General features: G+C 54.6%; 1 protein-coding gene across 8 annotated transcripts; it reads right to left on the bottom strand.

Moving 5' to 3' along the window:
- Positions 1-2,201: 2,201 nt before the first annotated feature.
- On the bottom strand, positions 2,202-15,910 carry SLC35H1 (solute carrier family 35 member H1). 8 transcript variants are annotated; one of them, XR_501828.3, is made up of 10 exons: positions 15,818-15,910; positions 11,003-11,379; positions 10,241-10,391; positions 9,193-9,256; positions 8,268-8,340; positions 7,538-7,744; positions 7,347-7,430; positions 4,437-4,612; positions 3,226-3,355; positions 2,202-2,992 (listed from the first exon to the last, which is right to left on the bottom strand). XR_501828.3 is itself a non-coding variant. In XM_008015334.3 (10 exons), exons 2-10 carry the CDS (start codon positions 11,120-11,122, stop codon positions 2,862-2,864), a joined length of 1,095 nt encoding a protein of 364 aa, XP_008013525.1. In that variant the 5' UTR covers positions 11,123-11,379; positions 15,818-15,910; the 3' UTR covers positions 2,202-2,861. The 8 variants fall into 8 exon arrangements, 7 of the variants coding, with proteins under 7 accessions (XP_008013525.1, XP_008013524.1, XP_008013533.1 ...); XM_008015334.3 differs by having other exon boundaries at positions 4,437-4,571; XM_008015333.3 differs by having other exon boundaries at positions 7,538-7,706.
- Positions 15,911-16,325: the final 415 nt, after the last annotated feature.

Here is a 16,325-nt window from a genome sequence, read left to right as displayed (position 1 = left end):
GCCTGGGAGTCCCCACCCTCAATCCATCACTAGTGTGTGATGCAGGAAGCTGCAGCAAGTACCATGAGAATTCTCTTGGTGCCATATTAACTACTCTTAAGCCACTGGGATTTTCAGGTTTTTCACAGCAGGATAGAGCAGAAACAGATGGAGACAATCCCTTGAGCCCTTAAGGCAGAAAAGGGTACTGGAGTGAAGATGAAGGTATGCCGGGGCCTGCCTGATGGCTCAGGTCCCTCCCACGGGCAAACTGCAGCCTGTTCTCACTGCCACCACAGCACCAACTGTGGACGTCCTCACATATTGGGGGCATTAACCTTCCTTCCACTGTGGGCTCCTGGGAGAGGCGGTGGGCATGTAAGCACTTAAAACTCGAATCTGCAGGTCAGCCCTCCTCTCTCCGCCCCCTTCTGCAGAAGCCTCGGAGCTGGGGGGCTGTGTGGGGACAGACACCACAGCCTTGGAGAGACAAGTCACATCCTCAGATTCCCTCAACCTGTGCAAGCACCGCGTTGCCATGGTGATGCTGCAGCCCTGAGATGCAATGACTGCAGACAGCATGGGTGGTTCTAGGGCTCAGTACCGAGGTGGACGCTGTCTGGCCTGTGAGGCCAGGTGATTGGGTGGGCCGGGTGCAAAGGAGAAGGAGCCCTCCTTTAGGTTTGGCTGGTAATTGCTGCTAAATGAAGGGCTGTCATTGAACCCAACATGTGCGAGGTAAGGGCCCCAGCTCTGCACCTTGTAATTACTGCACCAGACAGCAGCGCTTTCTCCATGTGCTGGGAGGCGGACAGTGGGGGAGCAGACAGGAAGCTCTCATCCACCTGAGCCAGCAGCGCTCTGGCAGGCTCCCCCCACTGCCCAAGCGGCCTGCATCCCAAGCAGCCTCTCAGACGGAGGAGGCCCTGGCCCCCCTCCTTGGCTGGCTCTCCCCACGTCATCCAGCTGGAGCACGAGCCTCCTTTAATCTTGGCCTCTGAGCTTGTGGAATCCAAGGGGGGCAGAGGTGCAGGAGCCAGATAACGGGCCGCTTCCGAGCGCCCTTGGTGCTCCACCTCCGCCTGCTGAGTCTGTGCTGGGAATCTGAATTAGAGGCAGATCTCGGTCTGACTCCTCCAGAGCACGGAAGCTCTGAGGGCCTCGGGCTAGTCACCGCCCCCTCCTGGCTTTAGCCTCCTGCTGCAGAAGTGGAAGTTGGACTCAAGAATTCTTGAGGGTTCTCCGGCTGGCAAACTTCAGCCGGCAAGCTGGATCCTACTTTTGTAAATGAGGTTTCACTGGGACAGCCACACCCTGGGTGTGTGTCATCTATGGCTGCTTTTGTGCTACAATAGCAGAGCAGCTCCAACAGATGCCATATGCTATGCTCCCCAAACCCCAAACACTTACTAACTGGCCCTTTACAGGAAGTTTGCAGACCCATTTTTAAAGTATTAAAGTTCTCCTGCGCTTAACCAAGCAAGCTTTAGTGACTCCAACCTGTGGAAACAATTTTAGAACAAGTTCCATCCTTGTCCCCACCCATGGACACCCACTGTTCTCTTCCAAGCACCCCTTTTCTGCCTGTGTCTGGAGAGCCGTGACAGGGCGGCTGGGCTCTGGGAGTCAGTGTGGTGCAATGGCGCCACCTGCTGTGAGTGCCTAGGAGCACTTCGCCTGGAAACCTGTCTCCAATGGCTGGTGGGGTCTCCCAAGGCCCGGGAACCAGCTTACAGCAGACTCAGTCCACAGCACATCAGAGTCGGGGTCTTGCCCCCTCCCTTCCTCATTTGAGACAGGCCTGTAGTCTAGAGAAGAGGTGGGACTTGGCCAAGAAGGAGTGGAAGGCCCAGGCCCCGGGGCCCATAAACCCTTCCAGGAGGCAGTGTGGATGTCACGTGCGGCACGTGCATGCACAGAGGTACACAGGCCTGGATGTGAATCCCAGCCCAGCCACTTAGGCAGCTCTTTATCTTTTCCAGGCTTTGGTCTCTTAATTGTTAAAAGGATTAAAAGAAACGCTTATATAGCATTTAATCTGTTACTAATAATGACTCAATCTTCAAAAGGACTCTCAGATAGGTATTAATTATTATCCCCACTTCACAGATTGAAAAACTACGGCACAGACACGTTAGGTCATATGCTTAGGGTCACACAGCTAGTGGCAGCCAGGATTCAAACTAGGCTGTGAAAACATGTAAAGTCTCCAGAATGCAGTGCTCAGTAAATATTCATTTATTTCCCGCCAGCAGGTGCAGTGGGGGCCCATGCGGAGGGCACTGGTGTTCCAACACAAGCAAGAAACGAAGGAGGCCTGGCCTAAGACCAGTCATTTGAAGAAGGCCCCAGGCAGGGAAAGGAAAGGAGAGGCCAGGCCCACACTGTCCCCTCCCTGCCCCATCTCCAGCAACACGAGGTGGCCAGTGGACCGTGAACCATTTATTTCCAAACTATAAAGAAACCTGCTCTCTGAGAAAAGATGCCACCCAGGTGATGAGGCTCCAGCCCCTCAAGATCCAAAACCCAGTCCAAACCCAGTCCCCTTAGAAAGCTGAGGTGCCTTGGAGATGAGTCTTGGCTGTCAGAGCCTGGGAAGTGGTTGGGAAGAACCAGCTCACTCCCCTCTCCTGCAGTGACTCCAACTCCAGTGCAGCTTGGGCCCAGCTCTGGCCAGGTCCCAGGCTGGCCTGGTGCTCGCCCCTTGTGTGACCAAGCTCTGAAGGGAGGGACAAGAGTCAGGAGTCCCTGGCTTGGCCCCACCACCTTTGACTCTCATCCACAGCTCCCAGCTACCATGAAGAGCCCCGGGGGCTTGAGCACAGTGAGTGCTGGCAGCAGGCTGGAGAGCGGCCTGCTTCTAAGCCATCTGCCCTGGCCGGTCACTGCTGCCCCTGGGCCACAAAGTACTCCTCCTCCTCATTGTCACCTTCCTCCCGCTGGCTGCTCCGGAGCAGCAGCTCCAGGTCGGGGCTGGAGCCCAGCCCCTTCAAGGCCTTGGGGCCACCATCACCTTGGGATAGAGAGAGATCACAGTTACAGGCCCAGTCGTTGTTTTCTTGGTTTGCTCTGATTTGCATGTGTGCTGAGTCACCCAGGCCCCACCCACCCACTCTGGAGATGACCCCGTATCTTCCTAGAGAAGAGACGGCAGCAGAGCCACCGCGCACACTTCCTGCATCAGAATCACTAAGAGTCAGAGAGAAGAACAGAAAACAGAGGCTTCTGGAAGGGGCTCCGGGTTACCTCTGGAATGCAAGGCTTTGAGGGCAACATGGAGGGATATTCCCGAGAGGCAGAGGGCAAAGCCTAGCCAGTTCAGGAGGCTGATCTGATCGCCCAGCAGATGAGCTGCCAACAGCAAAGTGCAGACTTCCTGGGGGCAGAGAAGCAGGAGGGAGCGTGATCAACAGGAGGATTTGGCCACTTGGCCAGGAGGGTGGAAGGTGGGGGTACTGGGTACACTCAAGTGGGTAGATCAAGATCTGTCTGAAATCCTGGGCCCAGGCAGGCAGAGAGGTCAGGGGACCCTGCCGGCTTGCGGCACTGTTCCACCAGCCTCCCTCTGTGAGATGCAACAAAGGAGGTGCTTGTCACGGAATTCTGTCAGGAATAAAAGAGGCAAACCGGATCCCACGCTGGGGACCAGGGTGTCCAGATCGTGCTGTATCCACAAGGATAAAGGACGGCTGCCCCAGAAGACAGTTACAGAAGGGAGCCCTGAGCCTCTGCGTGAGAATGCTGCATTACCCTGGGCTGAAGACACACACTGGTCCTGGGGCTCTCTATAAACAGAGACTGCAAAAGGGACTGGCGAGGCCGTTCATCCAAGAACCACAGCCATGCCTCAGCATGCGGCTGGCTCCCAGAAGACACTCAGAGAAGCCTGCATTTCTGGGTTTAGGCAACACTGTTTCGGTATTGGTGTGTGCCTGGCCAAAGAGAAAAGTAAATGTGTGGGAGGGAGAGGCAGAAGTGAGAAGAGGTGTGAGAGGGAAGGACAGGCCTGTGAGGCGGAGGTACAGCGAGGTTGGCCACAGGGGTGCTTGCTGAGGGTCTCACTAGCCCTGGTTGTGGCCCTGGAGGACACCGCCAGTCAATCATGGAACTCTTTCCTGATGAGTCTGGATAGGAGCTGTTCAACCTGTGGCTCCAGGCCACTGCCCAATGCCAGAGTTGGCAGTCAAGGTAAAATGTGAATGCGCCCCAGGCCTAGGGGAGTCAGAGCTGGCTCTCCATCTGTGTCCCTGTCTGTGGGGTGCAGGTGATCACACCCTCTCAAAGGGCTGTGGTCAAGGCGGAAGAAGGGGCCAGCACAGCAGTCAGCAAAGTGCCTGGCACCTAATGGGGCACTTCCGTCTCTTCTCTGCAGGGCCCTGAGGTGCAGGAGCTGCTAGTGAGAAATCCCTGGGGGCTCCCCCTGTAAGACAGGAATGGCATCACCCCCGAGTCTGTACCTTAAAAATGCCAGCAATGGAGAGAGTGAGGCTGGAGGTTCTGGAGACCAGGAGGAACTCAGAGAAGCCCAAACCAAAGGCGAGAATCCCGCCAAGGAAGAGGCTCCCAAGTACCCGCAGGAGCAGCCCTGTGTCCTGGAAACGGAAGATTTTCTCAGATGTGGACAAATGGAGACCTGAAATCAACGGGGAGAGAGAGTGGGAGGCTGGGCCCTGGGCTGCCTCGGCCAGCCCAATGCCAACCACATGAGATCTTTCATTGTCATAGTGAGTCCTTACTGAGACTTGCTAACTGTCTGCAGCCCAGAGAAAAAGCATGGGAGGTATAAAGTGATCCCACACAGATGGCCTGAGACCTGGAGAAACCAAGGAAGCAGTGATGGCTGCCAGAGAGCCGGGGGGCAACACAAGCCAGATCCTGGCAGGATGATGGGATCCTAGCGGGAAGATGGGGATCCTAGCGGGATGACGGGATCCTAGCGGGATGGTGGGGATCCAAGCGGGATGATGGGATCCCAGCGGGATGATGGAGATCCCAGCGGGATGGTGGGGATCCCAGCGGGATGGTGGGGATCCCAGCGGGATGGTGGGGATCCCAGCGGGATGGTGGGGATCCCAGCGGGATGATGGGGATCCTAGCGGGATGATGGAGATCCTAGCGGGATGATGGAGATCCTAGCGGGATGATGGGATCCTAGCGGGATGATGGAGATCCTAGCGGGATGATGGGATCCTAGCGGGATGATGGAGATCCTAGCGGGATGATGGGATCCAAGCGGGATGATGGGGATCCTAACAGAATGATGGGGAGGGCTCGTCTGAGCCTCTGGGGTAAAGTAGAGGGGGGTAGCACTGCATGAAAAGACGGACGGAAGTGCCCTCAGCCTTTGGACGGTATTCACTTACTGGTCTGGGGGAAGGGGCGCAAGGCTGCTGACTTCAGGGGGTCTTTGGAGCTGTGGTAACCAATGGGCTAAAGAAGGGAGGGCAGCCACCAAGTGAGGAAGGACCAACAGTGCCCCGGCCCACTCAGGGAGCTCCTTGGTCTACAATTCAGCCAGGTTACCTACCAACAGGGACAAAATTCTATCCCTACAAACGTTCATTTTAATCTAGGTCTTGCTAGTACAAAGCTGAGGAACCTGGGCTGAGATGTGTCCCCTTTCTGGACCTCAGTTTCTCTACGGATAAAATGAGAGGACTGGGACCAGACTGGTATTTCTCCAACCTGCGGTACCACTTGATGAACATTTCCCAAAAAGAAAATGCAAACACATATAGCCATGGCCCCTTGCTCCAGAAACACAGGCATGCACACCCCCTACCCCAAATTTGGCTTAGACTTTCGGAGTCGTCATGGTCCTTCCAACACTGTCCATCTGGGAGAATGACTCCCGGTGTCCCTCCCACAGGAAAGTCCTTGTGGTGTATTAGCACAGGGTGAAGGGGGGCCCAGAACTGGGCACAGGAGACACCTGTGGTAGCTAGAAGTTGGTCGAGTATTTTGAGATTTTTGGAGGGAAGCACCAAAGAAATGCTGAGTGACAGTCCCCCCGAGGCAAAACAGCCTCACATTGTAGGACATCTTGTTTGGTGCTGGGCTCAGCAGTACTGCAAAGGCGTCGGCAAATTGAAGGGAATTCGGGGAAAAGCAACATAAGTAATGAAGGCGCTTGGGGGATTAATTTACCAGAAAAGATTAAAGGAGCTAAATCCATGCAGCTTTGCTAAGTGACGACTACCAGGGGCTTTCAGATGAGGTTTTGCAGAGATGGGGCATGGTGTAAACACCCGGGAGGGGAGACTGTGGCGTTTGATACGAGGGGGCATAATGAAGGAATGGGGAGAGATTTTAAAGACGGAAAAAAATGAGGCCCTGAATAGAAGTTTCCTGGACAACGGGGCTTCAAAATGATTTTCTTAGGGAGGTTCAAGATGCTTCACCGCTTGAAACTTAAATGGATGTGGGACAGAATTTTCTGTAATGACCCTGAAGGTATTACAGAGGGGACTCTGGGAGGAAGGATAAACAGAAAGGGGACAAAGGCTAATCCCAAAACATCAAAGGAAGGAAGGTGGCACCACACTTCCCAGCCTACACAACTCTCCAGGGCTCTCCTCTTTCTTGAACAACAGTGGAGGAACAACTGACCATGTCCCCAGGCTCCTGTGTGCTGGCTCCTGGCCTTCAGCCCCCAGCTCTGGAAGCCCACCCTCTGCCGATCCCGCACGGTCCACACTCCCTGAACACACATCCCAACGTTACATGCCTGGACATGGCTGAACCTCCTATTCCCACTTCCCAGATGCCTTGCTCCCTGCAGCCTGCCAAAATCCCACTCACCCTCCAAAACCATGGCCAGGAAAGCCTCTCTGACTTGCTTGATTACTCCAGCATCTTGGAACAATCCCTGATTCCCCACTCCTTAGAGGCAGGATAGGGTGGTTAAGAGGAGGGCTGGAACACTTGGAGCCAGGCTGCTGGCTTCAAATTCTGGCTCATTTATGGGCTATGGGACCTTGGGCAAGTTATCTTTACTTCTCTGTGCCTCACTTTGTTCTACCTGCAAAATGGGGAATGATAGTACTGCCACCACAGGGTTTTTGGAAGGATGAAGTAAGTTCGCATGTTTAAAAAGATCAGAAAAGCCCTGGTGCACTTTCAGGGCTCTGTACACACTTACTGTTGTTACTGTTCCCTGGATTTTATATGTGCTTTCTCTGTAGCATTTATCATCCTGGACTCCAGCCATTTTGTTTACGTCTGGCTGTCCCCCAAACCATGCGCTTCCGGGGAGGGACTGCATCTTTGATCTCAATAATCTCTGCAGCTCCCACTGTGTTGGGCTCAGGGCAGGGATCTGTGGTCTGCTGCACTGAGGTGCCCTCGAGAGGGAAGGCCCAACGTACCTTCAAATACAGCAAAGAGAGGGAAGAGCCCCAGGAACATGAGTGGCTGCAGGTGGAACATGGTGTCGATGGGATTCTGGAGGCCTGCAGGGCGGGGGACGGTTACCATCAGGTCTGGCCTGGCCCTGCCCTGCCTCCGCCCTGCCTGTGCCGCGGTTCCTCTCTCTGGAGGGTGAGTGGCATGTGCTCACCAAGTTCAGCCTTCTGCAGGAGCATCTGGGTGAGGGTCCAGCGAATGCCACCGATGAATGAGGCCCCCAGCACCAAGGCAAAGCCCTCCACGTTGAACTGTGTGGACTTGTAGGTGAACATGAAGAGACCCCCGGCGATGAGGAGGACCACCAGGACCAGTGCCGCGCGCTGGTAGGATGGGGAGCAGTGGCAGCTAACTCGGGGGTCTTGAGGGTCAAGGGTTCGTCACATTTGGAGCCTGGGGTCAGCAGCCATCTTGGCTGCCTCTGGGGCAAGAAATCCTCCCACCCTCCAGCTCTACCCCAGGGGGTCCTGGACAGTCCTTGCCCACTAATGTCAGCATGCAGGGCTGACGGTCAGCTGGTATGCCAACAGCCCTGCCTGCTCTGCCACACTGACGGCTGTCCTAGGCCCCCAAGAGGTCCCACCTCCCCCTCTGGGCCTAACACACACGGCTATTGCCTCCCACAGCAAGGAGCTTCCTAGGCCAGGCTCTGCTGGGACCCGCATCCTGCAGTGCTTTCACCTTTGGTCATTACCCTGCCACACTGGTTTCTAAATACTCTGAATATTGCCCATGTCTAGGTCCCTTCTCAGAAAGGGATCTACTGCCACCTGGACTGGGCTTATCTCCTCTGTCACACAGCGGGACAAGTCACTGCTCGGACTCCTGCTTTATTCTTAGCATCTGTGGGGGCAGGAGGGACAAAAGAGACACTGGGCCCTCACCAGCTCCTCCAGCTTGAAGATCAGAGAGAAGATCAAGATGAAGAGGACAGCTGAGGATTTGGTCATTGTGTACCTGGAAGCAAAATTACCCACAATGCACTGATGGAGCCCAGGGCTCAGACTCATCACCGAGAAAGGAGCAGGAGCACAAATCACTGAGCAAAAAGACCAAACAGAGCTGGGCTAAGTCATCTGAGCTGATAAGCGACCTTTAACCAGAAGGAATCTCTGACTAAGGGACCTCTGGTTATCACCAGGGAAAAGAGGTTGCAGGTCTGATGTTGAGCTCCCTGAGTCCTGTTCTTTACCTGACCCTCAGCGGAGCAGGAGCGGGAAGGAAGGATGAGAAGTGGGAGGATGAGAAGTGGGAGGATGAGAAGTGGGAGGATGAGGAGTGGGAGGATGAGGAGTGGGAGGATGAGAAGTGGGAGGACGAGGAGTGGGAGAACGAGGAGTGGGAGGACGAGGAGTGGGAGGAGGAGAAGTGGGAGGATGAGGAGTGGGAGGATGAGGAGGCAGGAACTGTGCTCTCTGAAGCGAAACATCAGAGGGAAGAAGAAACTCTTGTGCAGCCCCCAAGCCACACAGGGCTCTGCTGCGACTGCGTGTACCACCCGCCAGTGGCTGCCTGTCTGTGGCCTTGCAACCTGCCCTCCCCTACTCTGATGATGGGGTTCTGGGTGAGCTCCCTGGCTTCCCCATGCTGCCTGGCAGGTGGGCACAGCATCCCCTCCGCGCTGGGCTTACAGAAGAGGCTGGTGAATTTCCGGAGAGCTGCTGGGTGCCAGAGAGAGGCTGAGAGAGCAAGGGCTGGTCCCAGAGAGTAATGGAGTGGCTGGCCTGGCAGCCGGGTGTGCAGACAGCCCGCTGGACAGACAGAGAGCTTGAGCCTGAAGGGAGGCAGCAGGGCATGGCCGGTACTCACAGAGAGACGGTGACATAGAGGAAGCTCCAGTTGGACAAGCCCACGTCAAGCGCCGTGGCCAGAGCTGTGGAGACAAAGGCACCCACAGGACGGTGTGGGAGGTCCACACTCTGCTGGGGTGGGCTGGCACCCTGAGGCACCTGAGTGTCCCCCACTTCTGAACCATCCCAGGGCCTCCTCTGGGGCCCTCAGGCCTTTTTTTCCACCAGCAACTAAAGGGCTAATACCCAGCCCCAAAGAAGTGGGGGGCTGCTCTAGCACTAGGGCTGGGCCCATTCCAACTGACTGGGCCAGTGTGGTTTGTACAAACACTCCAGCGGGCCCCTGAGCAGAGGTATTAACCCGATCTGGTTGATCCCTTACTGGAAACCCTTTTTTCCTCAGGATGGAACACCAACTCCTCCAAGGGGAACCTGGCCTCCAGGATGTGAGCCCCACCCACTCTCTCAGTTCTCATTTCTCCCACTTCCTCTGACCAGCACCGGGTTCTCAGCATCCTGAAACACTTTGAGTTCCCTTCCAGACTCCACAGCTGGCACTAAATCTCCCTCTGGCCACAAGGGCCCCTCCTCCCAGGGCCAATCAGTCCCATGCATCCTTCAGCCCTCGGCCTACTCAGCACCTGGCCTAGGAAATCTTCCTCTACCAACCATGGGCCCCGGCCTTGGGTCGGTCCCCCTCCCTGGGCTCCGTTGTGCCCTCCGTGTCCGTGTCACAGCCCTGTGAGGGCAGAGACCCTAACTGCTCACCACTCATCTCCAGGCCCGAGGCCACACTCCAGGCTCAGTGTCTGCTGCCAGGTGAGGGAGCTGCGGGGCCGTGGGCGCAGCAGGGGTTTTGTGGGTGTGTGGTGGGGCCGTGGGAAGGCACACAGTGTGCAAGAGGCAGCAGCGTGGGTGGAGGGAGGCCAGGTCAAGAGGGCAGAGGAGGAACAGTGCAGGAGAGGGGACGGACTCGGCTTCCAGACACACAGGTGTCTCTCTTGTTCTCATCCTATGGTTCCCCAGCCCCTCTTCCTGCCCTGCCCTCACCGAGGTACCCCACCTACCTGTGGGAGCCACTCTTCTGAGGTAGTCGGCCCAGCTCAGCACCACACGGGCCCTGTGGCTGGAGCACTGAACCAGCGCCCTGGACAGGGCGGAGAAGAGGAAGATCACGGCCAGGTGCAGCATCGTCATGAAGAGGGGGAAATGGAAGCTCTGTACGGAGCCCAAAGCAGACACCCCGGCTCGGTTTAGACAGCCTGCCCCCCAACAGCTCCCTCTTCCTCTTCGCCCCTCTGCTGGAGTGGGGTTCATTTGGTGGTTCATGAGGACCTTGCTATGTGTGAAGGGCCCTTAGGTACAGTATCATCGCTTGGAATGACAGACTCCTAGGTCACAAAGACGAGGGACAGCCAAGGGGCTCAATTCTAGCCTGGTGCTGTCTCCACCAGTCCAACACACCTGTGAGCTACCTGCCCAGCCCTCCTCACAGCCCATTCTCAGGTGAGAGCCACTGCGGCCCACTACATTGTATCACTTATTAAAATATTGAAATACTTCTCTACTGGGGTAAACAGTTCCTGCTTGAGCCCGTTTCCCCAGCTCATCCCTTCACACCTCCCACTCTCCTTGGTTTCCCTGGATCCAAACATTGAAGGGGAACCCCGGCATGGCGGGCTTGGAGGGCCCTGTTCCAGCCCAGCTGTAACTGGCTTCCAGTTAGACTGGCTGAAGCTTGTGCCTTCCTGTTAAACGTGAAGGGCACTATAGCCACGGCTCCAGCCACCTTCATCCCAGCGCCCTGCCCCAGCAAGGCCTCCCGGTACCTTTGTCAGCCATTTGTTGTAGAAGGTGATGCCGATGGAGAAGCAGTAGTAGAGAAGCACCAGCCCCAGCGTCAATACCGCCTTCCACACAAAGGCCACATCGAGGGCCCACCTCCCCATTCGTGGAGGCTGCAGCACCCGAGCTCCTGAGTCAGTGGGGGCAGGCACCTCTCTTGAAGACAATGTGTGGGAAGAGCCGGTGCAGCTGGACCACAGCTTTCACCAAGAACGTCTCCTGGCTGGAGGAGCTCTCTGCAGCTCCATGATTTGGAACCATCAGCGGAGCCCCAGGCAGAGTCCTCACCTAAGGGGCTGGTGGCTGGTGCTGACCCTTCCCATGGTTAACTGGATGCAACGCTCACAGGTCCCGAGGTCTGCTGCTGGGGAAAAAGGGCAGCTTTGGAGCCTTAGGCAGAGACTGCGCTTCTCGTAGCCATGGGTGCCTCTGAAGGCTGCGTGACTCAGGGCTCCGGAGGGGCTGCCCACAATGGCACAAGGCACTCCCAGAGACCCATGTCATGTCTGCTCTCTTGTCACCTCAAGTCAATCTCCATGAACTGCCACCAAAGTGACCTTTTAAAACACAAATCTGATCATGTCGGGCCACTGCTTAAAACCCTTCAGCAGTTTCCAGTGCTTTTCTCATAAAGACCGGGACCCTTCTTTGGGCTCCCATGGCCTGATTTGGCCATGCTGGTCTTCCCAGTCTCAGCCACAGGCTCTCCAGGACCTGGCCCCACTGGGTGCCTTTCAGCTTCTCAAACACACCAGCTTTCTTCCCGTTGTCCAAAGGAACTGAATGAACACTGCACCCACCCTTCAGTCCTTCATCCATCCTACCTATCTTCAGCTCAGAGGTCACTTCTTCAGGGACACCCCCCCAACCCCTTCATCAGTCCCCTGAGATACAGGTGGCTTTCACGGCTCTCCTCCTCCTCCTTCATAGCACTTGTGCAGGGTGTGATCTGAGTAATGTCTGTGTCCACTGAGAGACTACGAGAGGCACAAAGATAGGGAACAGTGTGTCCACACTGGCCTTATGCACACCTGGCGTACTTTAAATTTTCCGTTTGGTTTGATGACTGACAGACAGCAGGCATGCGATTTTCAGGGGACTGGTCTGGTCTTTAGGGGTTAAAAGTGGAGAAGGAAACCACTCTAACAGTTGGAACACTCTAAGACCAGGCTCTAACCACTGCCTGGAAGCGGTGCCTGCCTTAGGCTCTTGCCAAATGAAACCACTCCCAGCCTCCGTGCCAATCCAGCCAAACCGGATGACTGCCCGAAGCATGCCAGGTAGACCTGTCTGCGCCTGGAGCCGCCTCAGGTCCAGCGTTATGTGATACCTGCTGCTTCATCTGTGTGCCCCCAACCACAGCTCCTCCTCTGAGACATTCCCATCCTATTGAAACGCCACCTTCTTCTTGAAGCCTTCCTAGGCTTCAAGATCAGAAACACTCTCCATCTCCCACCCCACCATTTCCGAAGGGAGCCATTACATTCTGTTCTGCACTCCGGAACCCATGTTACTATTTCCCCTCTCCGGGGCAAACAGGGAGCTGGCTGTGTCCAAATGAATCTCCAGGGCTACAGTTGTCTTCAGAGTAGCTTTGGAAACCTGTGGTGGTATTTTGGGGATACGGTCCTGGCATTCAGTGAGCAGGGATAAAGAAGGGGCAGTCCACATAGCCAATTACTGCTCTGCATCCCGCATGACTTTGACATTCATATAGGTGAAAGATTAGCTTATAATCAGCTGGACCTAGAAAGTAACTGTTTACATGTAAATACAGGGCAGTGTTTCCATGGTTCTGCTGTGAACTAACATTTCCAAGAATACGATGCCTATGTACAATGAAGGGAGATTGAAAATGGTCAAAATTGGTCTCAAAATGGCACCAAAGTTCCCATTCTGGAAAACCACACCATCTACGGCAATGGCACTAGTGGTTTTTGAGTTGTGACACAACACGACTGTGTCAGTCTGCGCCTGTGGAAATCACACTCCTAGAGGGTCCACACAGAAGGGACAGCTTCACTGCGACTTCCAGCATTGTTGTGCCCAGGAACTTACATACTGAAACTTACTTTGTTTTACTATCAATTACTTTCCTTTTTTATAGGCCTTTGTTGATTTATTTATTTTTATTTTATTTTACTATTTTTTTCTTTGAGACGAAGTTTTGCTCTTGAAGCCCAGGCTGGAGTGCAATGGTGCAATCTCGGCTCACTGCAATCTCCGCCTCCCAGGTTCAAGACATTCTCCTGCCTCAGGCTCCCAAGCAGCTGGGATTACAGGCATGCGCCACCACGCCCAGCTAATTTTTTATATTTTTAGTAGAGACGGGGTTTCTCCATGTTGGTCAGGCTGGTCTCGAACTCCCAACCTCAGGTGATCCACCCACCTTGGCCTCCCAAAGTGCTGGGATTACAGGCGTGAGCCACCATGCCCGGTCGCATTGTTGATTTTTCAAAAATTATGTGTAGGCTGTTTTTATTAATCATGTGTTTCATTTAGGGTAATAAAAGGGACTGTTACAAAATATTTGTAATAAAAAAGAGGTTCAATGCTGACTTTCCTTCACAGACCTGGCCCAGGTCCCTTGCCTCCAAGAAGTCCCTATGGCTACCCCGCCTACAAGAAGCACGTCTCAAAGTTAACTCATTTTCTTATAGGGATTCAGAAAGTCACCTGTGCACAAACACAAAGCCAAATCTCAGCTAGAAGCATCCTTGGAGATCATCTAGGCACTTAACGGGCATTTATTAAGCGCTCCTGTAGGCCTACCACTGGAGACACAGACATGAAACTGAAAAGGTCCCCACCCTTATTTTATAAGGGAAACAAAATTTAAAGGAGTAAATACTCTTTTTGAAATCTCATTTGCTCAGGAAGCAAAGTCCATATTCTGCCCCACTTTCCACAGAGAGCAGCTTAGCTGGGGGCAGCAGTCACATCAAGGTAAGCCTGGCTGGTGCATCACTGTAGCACCTGCTTCCCTCAATCTTCCTAACTGTAACTTGGGCAGCATGGTTTAGCGCTTAAGAGTGTGGGCTTTGGAGTTAGAGACTGATAATCAAATCCTGGTGTCCCTGTGACCCTAAGTTACTTGACCACTGGACTCAGTTTCTCCAACTGTAAAGTGGCATCAGGTACAGCATTAAATGCTGGCTCATGATAGAGGCTTACTCCCCTCCTGGTCCCCTTAACAGTGAAACTTCCCCAGAAGGCCTCGCACTGCCAGCCCCACTCATGCACTCCCTGACCTCACTTCAGCCCATCTCTACTGCTCCACTGAGTCACCACACCCTCCTCTCTGCTGCCCCTTCAAAGGCTTAGTCTCTATTCTTTTTTTTTTTTTTGAGATGGAGTTTCATTCTTTGCTGCCCAGGCTGGAGTGCAATGGCACGATCTCAGCTCACCACAACCTCCACCTCCCAGGTTCAAGTGATTCGCCTGCCTCAGTCTCCTGAGTAGCTGGGATGACAGGCATGCACCACCACGCCTGGCTAATTTTGTATTTTTAGTGGAGACGGGGTTTCTCCATGTTGGTCAGGCTGGTCTTGAACTCCCGACCTCAGGTGATCCACTCACCTTGGCCTCCCAAAGTGCTGCAATTACAAGCGTGAGCCACCGCGCCCACCGGCTTAGTCTCTATTCTTATCTTACACAATGAATCACTTCCTTCTCCTAGAAAAAATCTCTTAGGTGCCACGATACCACACTCTCCTGGTTTTTCTTCTGCTTTTCTGGACTCTTTCTTGGCCTTTTTTGTCAACTCAATCTATAAAAATTGGGTGCCTAAAGCTTGGAACCTGGCTTCTCTTTTCTCTTAAATCTTACCCTATATAATCTTATCCTACCCAATCCACTTGCCAATGATTTCTAAATTCTTTACATCAGCCCTGACCTTTTCTGCATCAGACTAGTATTATTTAACTGCCTATTTGGTAGCTGCACTCCAAATATCTAAAACTTAAGATGCCCTAAGAAGATTTCATAATTATTTCTCACGCTCCCAATCTATCCCAGAGTCATTTAGTAAATGCCAGCATAATACACTCGGTTACTTAAGCCAAAACCAAAAATCTATGATGAAGTCATCTTTGGCCACTTATTTCCGTCATTTCTCAAATCCTGCCCTGTCAGTTCCACCTTCAAAACACTTCTTGACCCCTCTACTTCTCTTCCTCTCCATTCCCACTACCACACACCATGCCCTAAGGCTAAGCCCAGCTCCTCAGCCTGGTCTACAAGGAAGGCCTCTGCAACCTCATTCTTCTGCCACTGGCCCCAGCACCCGCCACAGCGGCCCCCTGCCACGTGTCAAACACATCAAGCCTGCGTATTTCTTTACTTGCTGCTCTTTATGTCTTCAGCACCCTTCCGCAGACCTCCGCTGGGCTGAATACTTTCCCCAATGCCCCACCCCTCCCAATCCTCGTGGCACTTCCCACCTCTGACGTTTCCTTGTTTGCTCACGTGTTTACTGCCCGCCCCAATCCCACCGCGGGAAGCAGCCTCTCAGAGGGCAGAGCCGTGTCCGATTCCGGCCTGGGTCCCGCACCCCAGCACGTCGCACGTGCTCAAGAAATACCAGATGAGCCGGCGTCGGGCAGAAGCACGGCAAGAGAGCGCTTGGAGACCCCTGCCCTCTCCAAAGACGGCGAAACTAAGGCCCGGGGAGGGGCAGGGGCGTGGCGTGCCCCATGCCAACCCGCGCAGAGCCCGGGCGGGGAGCCCGCTTCCCGTCTCCAGCCCCGGCCCCCCAGCCCCTGGGAGTGCGCCGAGAGGCCTGCCGCGCACCCACTCACCTCGGCCTGGTGAGCTCCCGGCCGGATTCTTCCCACCGGAAGTGCGAGGCCGGATGCCACCGCCGAACCGCGACAGGGGCGGTAACTTCCGCCGGAAGCTACCCAGGGGCTGGGCGGAGCCGGGGCGAAAAGGCAGCACGGGGGCGGGGCGGGGCAGCACAGGGGCGGGGCGTCTGCTGTGGTCCGGTTCTGAGGTGGTCGGGTCCTTCCGCGGTACAGCGCAGTTTTGTCCTCCGCGGAGTCCCTCAGGCTCAGAGCACAGCAGTGTGATTGCGTCTCTCCTGCGCTCAATCAGGGGCTTGCTTTGGAACCCCGGTACCTGCTAGCGTTCTGCATACAGTGGGCATCCAAAAAATGGTCACTTGTTTACTTTTACTGAACAAATTGTTTTTCTTATGTCCAGTCTAGTGCTAGGCAACCATGGAATGAACCACGAAGATGTATCTCATGGGCTTTTTCCTCTGGGAGTTCAGGCCGGCTGGGGCCGTTACAACTTAGGCAATCCAGA

This window comes from Chlorocebus sabaeus, chromosome 2 (genome assembly GCF_047675955.1).
Source record: "Chlorocebus sabaeus isolate Y175 chromosome 2, mChlSab1.0.hap1, whole genome shotgun sequence".
NCBI classification, from domain to species: domain Eukaryota; kingdom Metazoa; phylum Chordata; class Mammalia; order Primates; family Cercopithecidae; genus Chlorocebus; species Chlorocebus sabaeus.
This window is presented reverse-complemented; position numbering and strand designations above follow the sequence as displayed.